The 13,339-nt window shown below is 34.9% G+C and overlaps 1 protein-coding gene across 6 annotated transcripts in view; it reads left to right on the forward strand.

Annotated features, from left to right (window-relative positions):
- Positions 1-13,339, forward strand: part of MAPK10 (mitogen-activated protein kinase 10) — a 280,579-nt gene that overhangs the window by 192,929 nt on the left and 74,311 nt on the right. For 5 of the 6 annotated variants that reach the window (XM_070393324.1, XM_070393300.1, XM_070393333.1 and 2 more), the window contains 4 exons: positions 4,251-4,309; positions 5,102-5,240; positions 5,941-6,106; positions 8,451-8,522. In XM_070393324.1, the coding sequence (XP_070249425.1) occupies positions 4,251-4,309; positions 5,102-5,240; positions 5,941-6,106; positions 8,451-8,522 (436 nt within the window). The remainder of the gene's footprint in view (positions 1-4,250; positions 4,310-5,101; positions 5,241-5,940; positions 6,107-8,450; positions 8,523-13,339) is intronic. The other variant, XM_070393316.1, reaches the window with a different exon arrangement.

The following is a 13,339-nucleotide window of genomic DNA, read 5'->3' on the forward strand; positions in this document are numbered from 1 at the left end:
TGCTGCCAGCCAGGGGAAGGGAAGGCCTATTGCACGAATCTTTTCGTGCAACAGGCCACTAGTATATAATAACTAGAGGCCCAGTGCATGAAATTCGTGCATGGATAGGGTCCCTAGGCTTGGGGCCAGTGATCAGGGCTGATTGGGGCCTTCCGGCTGTTGGCCAGGGCCTTCCTTCATCCCACGCTGCTCCCTGGTGGTCAGTGCAATCAAACTCCCAGTCTCCTGGTTGAACTCCTAAGGGGGCACTTTGCATATTAGCCTTTTATATATATATAAATTATCCTATATAATAAAAGCCTAATATGCTAAGTGTCCGGCCATCCAGTTGTCTGTTCAACCAATCAAAGCGTGATATGCTAGTGATATGCTAAGGCCGCTCAACCGCTCGCTATGACATACACTGACCACCAGGGGATAGACAGTTGACCAGTTGACCAGTTGCTATGATGTACACTGACCATCAGGGGCAGACAGCAAACTGGTTAACCAATCGCTATCATGTGCACTGACCACCAGGAAGTAGATAGTCTGACTGGTAGGTTAGCTTGCTGCTGGGGTCTGGCCCATTGGGACTGGGCAATACAGGGATAGACAGGCCCTGGAGCCCTCCCATGGTCCCTTCTGCAGTTCCTCCCTGGCCACCGGCCTCTATCAGCCCCAATCAGGACTGGGCGAGACAGCCCTGATTGGCCCCGATCACTGGCCACTTGGAGGGACCCCACCCATGCATAAATTCGTGCACTGGGCCTCTAGTTATATTATAAATTATTATAATACTACTGTATAAACAGTAACTATTATAGCTTCCTACAAAGTTTTTCTTAAGTAAGAAAATCACACAGAATATATGAAACTAGAGGCCCAATGCATGAAATTTGTGCATGGATAAGATACCTAGGCCTGGCTGGCGATCAGGGCCGATCTGTGGGACAACTGGCAGGGCGATCGGGAGGGCCCCCCCGCTGGCACCCACCATGGCCAGACTGGTGCTGCCCACTCACCGACCCCCCCCCCCCCCCAATCGCCCTGCCACAGCTGCCAGTCACCTCCCTTTGTGGGGCGACCAGCAGGGTGATCAGGGGCCCCCCACTGGGACCCGACTTGGCTGGCCTGGGGTCTGCTGGCTGGAGGCAGCTCCTGTGTTGAGTGTCTGCCCCCTGGTGGTCAGTGTGCATCATAGCAATCGGTCGTTCCACCTTTTGGTCAATTTGCATATTAGGCTTTTATTATATAGGATTATCAATGTAAGCTTATAAATAAATGAATTTGTCATAAGGCACATCTATCAATGGCACTAAGAAGAAGCAAATATATGAGTGTTTAGTCAAATGATATTTGAAATACAAATATGTGGATTCAGGCTCAATGGCATTGTTTCTCTTTTCCTCTATTACACTGTGTCAATGACTTTTTAGTTTAGTCATTTGACAAATATTTGTTGAATGAATGAAATGTGCCAGATATAGATCTAGATATTCTGAGTACTAAGAATAGAGCAGTGAAGATAGCAGAGACGGAGTCCTGCTCACGTGGAGCTCATGTTCTAATGGCAGAAAAGCTCATGTTCTAATGGCCATCTACCAAACTGATGGGTAAAAGTATGGAATGGCAAATGGTGATAAGTACTATTAAGTAAAACAAAGCAAAGAAGGAAGATAAAAATTCTGGTGAATGTGGGGTGGTGTAGAGTTACTTTTTAAAATAGGCTGAGCAAGAAACACCTCTCTGAGAAAAGGAAATATTATGAAGTATGTACCCATCTTTAACTTGGCTATGCAAGGAATATGGTGCTTCTAGAAAGGAACATAGAAATGATGGAAAAGATAATTCCTAAGAAAAGTAATTCTACTAAAGCAATTTGTTCTTTCAGTATGTTAAATAAAGACAAGAGCAAGAAAACCACATGACCTATGCAATCTATTTTTATGATAGCAAAGAGCATGAGAAATACCATAGGCAATGGAAGTAGGATGGATACTAGTAATGAAGCAGCTGTGTGGAAAAGTTTGACAGTTTGTGTTTTCATATGTTTATATTTTCCTAGTCCTCCTTCCTGCCCTTATATACAATAAATGCATTGCAAAGGAATTTCCACTTACTTGGGAATCATACTCCTCATTCTTGATGGGGAAGTTCACATTTATGATACCTAAAAAGAAGTTCCAAATTGAAATGATAATTCTTAAATGGCATCCTACCTGCTACCACCTTTTGTGTGTATATGTATGTATGTATGCATGCCTACATGTATAAAAGTTTATGGAAATAAAACTCTGGAACTTGTTAACAGAGAGAAAATTCACTTACAACCAAGTGTAAATTTCACTTCAGTACTTGTAATATTAAGTAAAAGCAGTCAGAATGCAGAACTCTGTTAATGCTGTGGAAAGTAAAGTGAAACAGTGAAGTAATTCCAAATAAAAATTTAATAACAGAGACGAGCATCCATTTAGAAAACAAATACTTAATTCTAGGAATTGGTAGCCAGTGTGACTGTGAGGCCAGGGCTCACATCGCTGTGCACTTTAAGATACTGGAATAGAGGAGCTGAATCAGACTCCTGCCTGGACATTGTTCAACTAAAATGGAACAATGGAACTAAAATGGAAATACCTGTGATTATCTGCTTCTAAAGACAAAACTTTAAGTGCTTATTAGTAGGATTAGAATTCATAAAGGAGCAAAAAAAAAGAGGAGAAATTCTCAAAAGGAAATCAAAGAAGTTGAAAGTGATTTTTTATTTTATTTTTTTTAAAGGGCATAGGGAAAGGAAAAATAAAAATAGATAATGGTGTGAAATTTACCTTTCAAAATAATAAATCTTGATATGGGTTATTTGTATGTATTATGTTGTATTTATATGTGTCTTACACCTAGTTTCTGGTTTTTGTTTGAAAATGTCAAAATGAATTACATTCCAATAATGATAAAATACTAGAAAACCAGACCCACTATAAATATGTTCCAATGAGAGATGTACTCATTGACATTTTTCAACACAGACTATAACTAAGTATATAGAATGACAAGGTACTTTACTAACAAGATTTAATGATAGTTTGAAGTGATTTTACTTCTTTATGAATATTCCATACTGTAGAGGTTGCTTTAGTAGAGATGATCTTGGGTTTTTGGTGAATTATAACCATTGACATATATATGAAAATAATGGATGATATTATAATTTTTTCTTAATAATTCCTCAACAAATGAAAATTACTTAATGCCTAAGAGCATTCTTTAGAATTGATTGCTTTTCTTAGATGTTTAAAATGATTTTCTTTTATTTTTATTACTTCATATGTTTCTGTACCAGTTATTAATTTTGTTAATTCATGTTTTAAAGTTGTATAAATCTTAAACTTGTACTTATCAAATTTTTGTGAAATGGTTGCATCTATACTGTGAATAGAAGATAGTTATCTATATTTTTAATTTTTATTTCCTGTTGGCACATTAGTACAGAATTCTTAGCAGAAAGAACATTTCAGTTAATTGTGTATGCAATCTATTTGGAAATATCACAAAAGAGATCTTTTTTAATTTACTTATACTAGAAGGTAAAATTCTTTACTATCAAATATATAGTACAAAGCAGGAGACAATAAGTTTAATACTAGTAAATAAACTTTTGATAACTTTTTCCCATTTTCTACTAAATTCATTTTCCCCCACACATACTATTGGAATATTAGTTTAAATAATATTTGAGTGTGAAATAGAAGCAAAAGAAACTAAATTAACAATAAAAAAATCTTGAATTAGAGGTTCACCTTGAATTAGAGCGTCATCTTGAAATAGAGCACAACCTTGAACTGGAACACCACCCAGCTCACTTAGAGGAAAAACATGGCCTTGCTAAGTCTTGTTGGGTGTTTCACTGCTGCTCCCTTTTCTTACATGCTTTTCCTTCTTTGTTTAATGACCTTGTATTCTACCAAGTAGAACCATACTCTAATGCAGTATCACAATTACGTATCTTCTTTGACTCTTTCTTTTGCCTAAGAATTTCAGCTTTTTAATTGTATTTGAACCTGAAGACAAACTATATGTCCTTTCTGAGTATATTTTTCCATGTTCTGTGAGACAGTTCTAGAATTTTTTCCAACTTTTCTGTTTCCATCATAGCCCTAGAGTGTGACTTTGAGTTGGAAAAAATGCTAGTCTAAATATGCTTTTAAAATAACTCATTCTCTCCCTTTTCTCTTTCACTCTTTCTTCTGTCCTTTCCACTATCTCTTTTCCAGATTATTAGTTTACTAAATGTCTTCACACCCCAGAAAACGCTGGAGGAGTTCCAAGATGTGTAAGTAATAAAACTCTTGAAGGAAGGGAGAGCATAGCACTCTAGTAACTCAAGGGAAATTGACAAAAATAAAATAGATGAACTCCCTTGTAGAGATCAAAGGGACCTGAAAGCTGGCAGCAAATGAAAGGGATCTAGGGACAGGACAGAGGTTCTGTTTCTGGTGTTACTTCTGGTTCTCTGTGCTTTGTTGTTCCATGTTCTTGTTTCAGTTGGAGAAGATATGTTATTTATTGTGTGTTTTTTGTTATTGCTGATTCTGTGAGTTATTTAGAATGAGTTAATTCCCTTTGAAAAATACTACTAAAGAGAGATCCAATAATAATTATCTGTAATATTTATTTTTATGGTGCCTTTGATTTTGTGTAAAAAGAATCTACTTAGAAGTACAGTGATGACAAGCAGAGGAGAGAAAGTAAATCACGCACCTTATCTTGTGTAATACAGATGCATTGCATTCAGTGGAAGATGCTATTTTGAAATTTTTTCTTATTTATAATCGTAATACTTGGGAAAGAGTTTCAGGAAATTCAGGGAAAAGGAGGACAAGACAAAAGCAGGAAATATATGGGCAGGAACCACACACTAATAAATGCTTCTTCTATTAGCAACATGTGGTAGAGTTACCATGAGTTGCATGCATGCGAGACTTAGAAATATTTCATATATTCTCGATTCAGTCAAATGTGGAGCTGGGGAGTTAGAAAGACATACAGATTTAGGAGAGGATTCTGATGTATTTGAAGGACTAAACAGATGATCTGGAACTAAACTGTGGATTTACCCTTCCAGTTACTTAGTAATGGAACTGATGGATGCCAACTTGTGTCAGGTGATTCAGATGGAATTAGACCATGAACGAATGTCTTACCTTCTATACCAAATGTTGTGTGGCATCAAGCACCTTCACTCTGCTGGAATCATTCACAGGGTAAGAGCGCCTACTACAGAAATATAATGAAGATGTTTTAGGGAAGAGAAACTAACCGTAGATGATTTTCTTTATGTCGGGGGCTAGGTTAAGTAGACTGTCCTTCCTCATTTCTTTAATGTTAGAATTAGCACATAATTCACTAGTGTGTAGAAGGAAACTTAAGCTGTACTGTAGTTGATGTTGTTTAACGTTGTGTTCCAGCTCATTGAGAGTCAGCTTCTGAGAAGCCTCATGTCTTCTAGCCGTGTTTGGCAGAGGTCGCATGTGAAGTTGAAATAAGACAGTTCATTTACTCAGTTTGTTTCTGACAGAATAGACAGCTGCCCCGATCTGCTCTCCTGTCAGGCCTAGACATGAAATATAAGCTGAAAGGTTTATGTTATCACAAGGAGAGAGCTAACAGATGACAATAAACCCCCCGCCCTCTAAAAACGTTTTTCAATATGAGCCTAAACTGTAAAGACGATAGTACAATTCTCTTCTGGGTTTAACAAAGTTTCTGAGGTTATTACAAAAAAATCCGAAAACTCATTGTAAACTCCTTTGGGGCAACAATTATTTGCATTATGTAGGGCTCTGCAGTAAGGGGAGGGGGCCACCAGTGCTACTGCAGGACTACCATGCTGATTAAGTAAATGAAAATCACAGGTTCCACGTGATGCTGGCTTTTCATTCCCTCTCTTGTTCCTATTGTCAGGATTTAAAACCAAGTAACATTGTAGTCAAGTCTGATTGTACATTGAAAATCCTCGACTTCGGACTGGCCAGGACCGCAGGCACGAGCTTCATGATGACTCCTTACGTGGTGACGCGTTATTACAGAGCCCCTGAGGTCATCCTGGGAATGGGCTACAAGGAGAACGGTAGGGATGCTTCTGACTCATAGCCACGGAGACTGTGAAGGAAATGAGTACATGTTTCAGATAGCCAAGAATAATACTCTCTTTCTTGTATATAAATGTTATTTTTAACAGGGCTGCCAGCTTTTGTATTCAGAGGTTTTGTTTGTTTGTTTGTTTTTTAAAAACCATACTACTAAGAAAACTCACTCAATTAAAAATGTGTAGGATGCCTCCAAGAAGTAAGCTTTGCTAGAAGAGCACTAAAATGTTATAGCTGCTCCCTTTTCTTACATGCGTTTTCTTCTTTGTCCCACTAAACAGTGAAATGGATACTACTGAGCACACATGCTGTAGGTACTGAGGAAAAAATGCTATTTGAGTTGCAGATCAGCTCAACGTGAGTGAGGAAACAGGAATAAATCTATTATATTTAACCAGTTGGCTTTATGTCATATATTAGAGAGATGGCTCTAGTCCTAGGGAAAGGCAAACAGAAATACACCACACATCTTTGGAGTGAGAATCTTTACAAATGCACAATGAATACTTGATTTAAAATAATCCAGATTGTTCAAGTTGGATAAGAGTTTCTTTATTGCTTTAAACTGATCTGTATCTAATATTTAGGGTAGCAGTTGCCTAGTAAATTTTTTATAAATTCCAAAAACCATAGAGAAAATTATTTTATACTACTGCTTTCATAAAAGAAACCTTGTAGTCATGAACACTTTAAAAGAAAAAGTAGAATCTTCAAAATGTATTCCAATATGTTTTTATTGATTAAAATGAAGGATGTATAAGTACCTATCAGAAAGTATCGCAATATATTATTTTGAAAAGAATTTCTAACAAATAATATAGTATATTAAAAAGAACATATCTAATATATTTAGGAATTAAAATAGTTTTAAATTACAATTTTTATGTGTACTCAGAACCTTTCATATTTATGTTATACTCTATTCTATTTAGTCTTAGCCATCCATTTTAATAAGTTCTATAAAAATAATTACCATTGTATTTTTATGTGCAGGTGCTATAGGTTAGGTACCTTTATGAAAATTTTGGGGTTATCAAAGTTTAAAAAAAATTTTGTGTACTTTCAGATTAGAAGAAAGCCAATACTTTTGTGCATCTGTATAGAAGAAGAGAAAAAGTCAGCCCCTAGGAAGGTCAGGTTCACTTCGGTGGACAATGGAAAAAGTCTGATACCTTTTGAATTGGAACAGGCAAATCTAGTCTAAATTATTTGGAAAAACAGATATTTGTATACATTCTTCCCAAGTTATTTTTTTAAAAATCAAAGGTAAATCAATTTATAAAGCCAAGAAATCAAGGATCTACAGAGGCTGGGGGAGGTCTGAATTTGCCTGTTATGGCTTTTCAGAGCTTTGCTGCACAAATGGTGCATAATCTCATCTCTTCTCCTTTCCTCACTAGAAAGGGTTGCAAGTTATTGCCTTAGTTGTTTTTTGTTTTTTTTTTTGGCATCTCTAGATCCGTGCAGAAACCATACCTAGCACCTATGCTGTTCTGCCACTTACGTATGGGAGGAATGTTATCATGCAGAAAAACCTGCTTGCGACATCAGGCATGCCTAGCTAACCCGTGCACCTAACCCTGCCTTCCTTCCCCAACGGGTGTTTCAGCCTAATGTTTTTGCCTCCAAGTTCCCTTTGTCCTTACTAAAAAGCTAGTTGGAAGAGGAGAAAGACTGGAAAGAGAAGGTGAAACATGTTTGGTTAACAAGTATGATAAATATATGAATATAACAATTTTTAAAATACCTTTAATATCTCTTTTCACTTTACTTTCAGATGATTCTATTAAACATGTGCTAATTAATGCTATGTTTTTTAAAAAATATTTCAAGTGGAAACTAAAACTGATATTTATTTATAAGAATTATTTATGAAGGAGAAGACTAAGTCCTAAAACCAGGGATTCAAATACTTCTGCCTTAAAACTATGGTTCTGGCCACTTCCTAGTTTCTTGGATTGGGTTGCACGTACCAAAAAAAAAAAAGTATTTCATGTAGCTGAACAGGATAGAAAATGGAAACAGCCACTGTCCAGGTTGAAGAAGATACTTTTGGTTAGTTGCTGCTTTTCCATGTCACCATTTCCTGGCACTAAAGAGGCAGCCATAAAGTAATTTTCAAAAATTAAATTGAGCCCTCATACTAGACATTGATTATGTAATATTATAGTGCTGGTTTTAATTCACCTTTTTTGTCAACGTTTGGTGGGAAACAAAAATTGTACCTTCTAATCAACTGTTCTTTTTCCTCCTCCTCCAGAGATCAGTTATCTTAGTTAACTTTACTTTCCTCCCTTTTCTTCACTTCCCTCTCTCCTGTTCTAGTGGATATATGGTCTGTGGGATGCATTATGGGAGAAATGGTTCGCCACAAAATCCTCTTTCCAGGAAGGGACTGTATCCTTGTACCTTTTGCTGCAGCTTTACATGTCTTGTTCTCTCTCCCTTTAAACACCTAACAGTTTTACCAGGAGAGGAAAGATAGAAGCAAAAAGTTGGGTAAGTGGTGTAATTGTGATTTTTTTTTAAGTGATGATTTCTATAATCTGACCAGTACTGAAGACTACCTACCACAATGATTTAATTAAATTTCAGTGGGCTTTTTTCTTTTTAAATTATTTTGTCTACAAATCAAAGTAGCAGTGCTATTTTTTTCATAAATAAGAGAAGCGACCAAATCCCAAATTGTTCAAATATATTTATCTTTATAATTAGAAAAAGAAGCCACTGTTTGCAAGTATTTTCCATCTGCTTTCTAAAATGAATTTATGCTTCTATAACACTTAGGCAAGCTTTTGTCTATAGCTTCATTCATTTGAATTGCTCTTGACACTATATCCAATCTTAAATAGGTCATTATAGCATTTTCTTCTTAAAACATGAGTTTCCACATTTAAAAATCATAATTATTTTTCAAATTGCTGGGTGTCTGGTGGGTTTAAAATAGGTCTCTCTCACTTGACTTGGATATGTGACTTAGACATAGATAATTACTTTTCCAATGAATTGTAGAATTTTTAAAAGCAGTGTAGATTTGAGTTCTACCACTGAGTCCTATACTAGATTCCATCAGAAATTCCTCGGAGTGATATTTATGATCTGGAATTATTAAATGAGCTGGTATATTTCTGAAATGACCAAAAGCTTACTCTTTAACAAAGGCACATATTTGTGATTGTAATATATAGATAATAAAGTTAACATATTAATAGAGAATATACTTTAAAATACAGAAATACTCTGCTAATACACAATAGTGAAATATAAGTGCAGCAACAGATAATGCAAGATTGAGTTCAATATATTTGCTACATGACATTTTTTTTTTGGAAATTACCAATAAGTATATGGCCCATAACACTATTAAATCTTATATTTGACTAATAAAAAGGCTCTATTAAGGAACTCTTTTATGTAAGAAAGATTATGATTGATATTTAGTAGAAATAAAAGAAGAAAAGGCCTATAATAAAAGAAAATTGGAATCAATAAGAAATTAATACCATATTGAATATATATTTATGTGGACATTTATTTTTTTCTGCTGGATATTAATGAGATATTCTCTAAATTCCAGTAATAATGTAAGAGTACCAGTAATGACATCTTCTAGAACTATACTGTCCAATAGGTAGCCACTAGCAACAGGTGGGTATTCAGCCCTGGAAATTACAGCTAGTCTGAATTGAGATGTGTTATAGATGCAAAATGTATACTAGGGTTTGAAGATATAAAAAGGAATCATGTATATATCTCATTAATCATTTTTATGTTGATTATGTATTGAAATGCCATTTCATTTTACTTTATATTAATTATTTACATTTTGAGGATCAATTTTTATTCAATGCAGTTGATTTGAATAATATTAAAATTCATATTTATATTTAAATGTACTGATTTCATACAAAAGTAGAATTTTTTTTTCTTTGTGCTTTTGCCTTTAGGGTATAACACATTTCAGATTAAAAAAAAGAAAACTTCTCAATCAGTACTTAAAGACATCTATTTCTGTAAAGCATTGTTAATGAAATACAAAAAGCCTCATTTCCATATGGCATTGTTACAGCTTCTTTTATTTTTTTATTAGCATGGTTCTCTGAGTTCTGATTTAGTTCTTCAGACTTTCTTTTTCTTTATTGATTAAGGTATTACCTATGTGTCCTTATCTCCCCATTCATCCCCCCCCCCCCAACACACACACACACTCATGCCCTCACCCCCCTGGTGTCTGTGTCCATTGGGTAGGCTTATATGCTTGCATACAAGTCCTTTGGTTGATCTCTCCTCCTTACCTCTACCCTTCTCTACGTTCTCTCTGAGGTTTGATGGTCTGTTGGATGCTTCCCTGTCTCTGGATCTGTTTTTGTTCATCAGTTTATGTTGTTCATTATATTCCACAAATGAGTGAGATCATGTGATATTTATCTTTCTCTGACTGGCTTACCATAGCTAAGATTTGGAAACAGCTCTTCAGACTTTTATCAGAATTGCTTTTTACTTATTTTAACAGTTTTAATGTCAATAAAATGAGAAGGAAAAAAACCAAAAACCATTTTCAATCCCTTCAGAAAATAAGCAGGCAAAAGATAATAGTACCATATTAATAATTATTTATTCTTCCAAAAATTGTTCTCTTGGACTTTTTATTGCCCCTTTTTATTTTAGTTTATATTTCAGAAAAAATGTTTGTAACTGAAAGTAAATTGTGCAAAAATCAATGCATAAAATATACATCCTTGATAAGTTTGATCCTAGAAATTGAATATATCCTACTACACAAAATGTAGATTGTGATAAGGGCTTGCATTCTAATTCCTTTATCTCATGTGATGATTATGGAGAAGGGTCTTTGATAGCTTCCTGCCATTTATGATAATGAGCCTGAGTGAGGACCTAATAGTAAAGAAGGAAGTTACATAAAGACATTTATAATGGAAAACATTTTGCTTAAGTTAAATTCTACTTAAATATGGGTAAATAATTTTGAGATGAAACGAGTTAGAACTACCATCTTATTGAAAATGTATCAATTTGGATTTAAATCCTTAGTTTATTTTACTTGTAATTAAAATTATAATTTAATGTTGCAAGTCATTGCCACAGTTTTAAAATGAACTAAACCATAGAAATCCCTATTAAACAATGAGCTACACGTACTCTGTTTAAAAAAATTGTTTTATTAATATATACATAAAATTATCATTTTATGAGTACAGTTTTCTATCAAGAATTGAGTGGTCAGAGCACTGAATTAATTTCACTAAACAATGATGGTCAGACACAAGTTGAGGGGTTGATGGAGATTATGTATCAGAAGAATCATACCAATATTTTAGCATTTAAATGATTCCAGCATGTACTGGAGGGAATAGAAAAGATTGGTATATGCTAATTATACCTTGACTGCTTCCATGATTCTTCAGAGATTTAAGAATAAAAAAATCATAGGTTCTCTTAACTTTCACTTAGAATTATTCAGTTTCTCTCAGGCTAAAAAGTTTTTGATAATACTTTATCATCCCCAGTCAACATTCAGCATTATTCCCCTCTCTCCATAGAACTTCTTAATGCTAATTTTCCTAATCTGAACCTTAAGCACTTTGACAAATTGAGAAATCGTATGAAATTGTTATTGATGACTGAAGTGTTAGCTAATTTCCTACATTGAAACTGGCTGTATTTGAGAAACATTTTGTGGGTTTCTTAACTATTGAAATATGACTCAGATGATATCACATGATAGATTTTTGATTACTAAATTAAAGGGTTGGCTACATGAACAAATAAATATACATATTTGCTTTTGCAATTCAATAGGTTGGTAATATTTTAATATCCAAAGTAAATAAAATATTTAATATTTATTGTACACTTTTTAAATTTATATGAACGTATACTATGACACACTCAATTTTCACTATAGTGCTATGATTAAAACCTATTTCATACATATATGTTGACATAATATATAGTATCAGCCAAAAGTCTTAGACCCATGCTGAATTCAAGCCAGAGAGCAATAGATATGCCAGGTCAATTATTTTCTTTACATAATCCAAATATCACATGAAGTATGAATGACTTCTCGTTTCATTCAGATTTTGTTTCTTTTAATAAGAACTCACAATAAAGCTGTTTTATGATGGGTTTTTCTGTTTTTTTTTTTTGTTTGTTTGTTTGTTTTTTAATATATTTTATTGATTTTCCACAGAGAGGAAGGGAGAGAGACAGAGAGTCAGAAACATCGATGAGAGAGAAACATCGATCAGCCGCCTCCTGCACACCCCCCACCGGGGATATGCCCGCAACTCAGGTACATGCCCTTGACCAGAATCGAACCCGGGACCTCTCAGTCCGCAGGCTGACGCTCTATCCACTGAGCCAAACCGGTTTTGGCTTTCTGTTTTGTTTTGTTTTAGTACTAGTCACTTACTCCCTTCATCTACTTCACACACAAAGGCTTGTCATTTTCTTGATTACTGAAGGCTTGTGTAATACCAGTATAATTTTCATGACTTCTTTGCTTAAGCCTGCTTCTTTTAGATACATTTTACTTATTCCCCCCACCCACATCCTACTTCACATGGTAGCACCTTCTTTGAGCAAGAATTATATTGTTCCTTTACCTAGCATTCTTGGCCAGAGATCTCTGAACCTGGGTGATATTAAAGACAGGTACACCATCCTTAGACCTCAAGCATATTGTCTCCAGTTAATGCTCATAGCTGAGCTGCTAAAACACCACCTCTTGCCTTTCTGTCTGAAGATATGAGAAAGTTCAGTTGGATTGAAAAGGATATATACCTATAACCTTGCCAAGGCGCCAAGTTGTTAAGAAACTGGTAGATGGTTTTTCAAAATATATTTGAAGAAATAAAGAAAACACTCTCAGAGTAATTGACTATCATATCTTTTCTAAGCTCAAACATGAAAATTAGGAATAATCAAAGTAAACTATACAAAAATTGAAGGTTGTGGATGATTACTGGTATCTCCAGATAGTGTAGATAGATGCTCTTAGTCCCTTTATCTCCTTGAAATAACTGTTTACTTCCTAATAGTTTGCAACTAATACATTCCTATAGTTCCAATCTGTTCCTCAATATAAGGTAATACAGGGTTATCTCAAACAATATATAATTTTGACTTTAAATAAAGTTGGGAGGTAAAAACCCCATAGTCATTCTTTCACATTCATAAGCAAATTGCAG

The sequence above is a fragment of the Myotis yumanensis genome, unplaced genomic scaffold (genome assembly GCF_028538775.1).
Source record: "Myotis yumanensis isolate MYYU_CA2020_CCGP unplaced genomic scaffold, mMyoYum1.0.hap1 SCAF_1, whole genome shotgun sequence".
NCBI classification, from domain to species: domain Eukaryota; kingdom Metazoa; phylum Chordata; class Mammalia; order Chiroptera; family Vespertilionidae; genus Myotis; species Myotis yumanensis.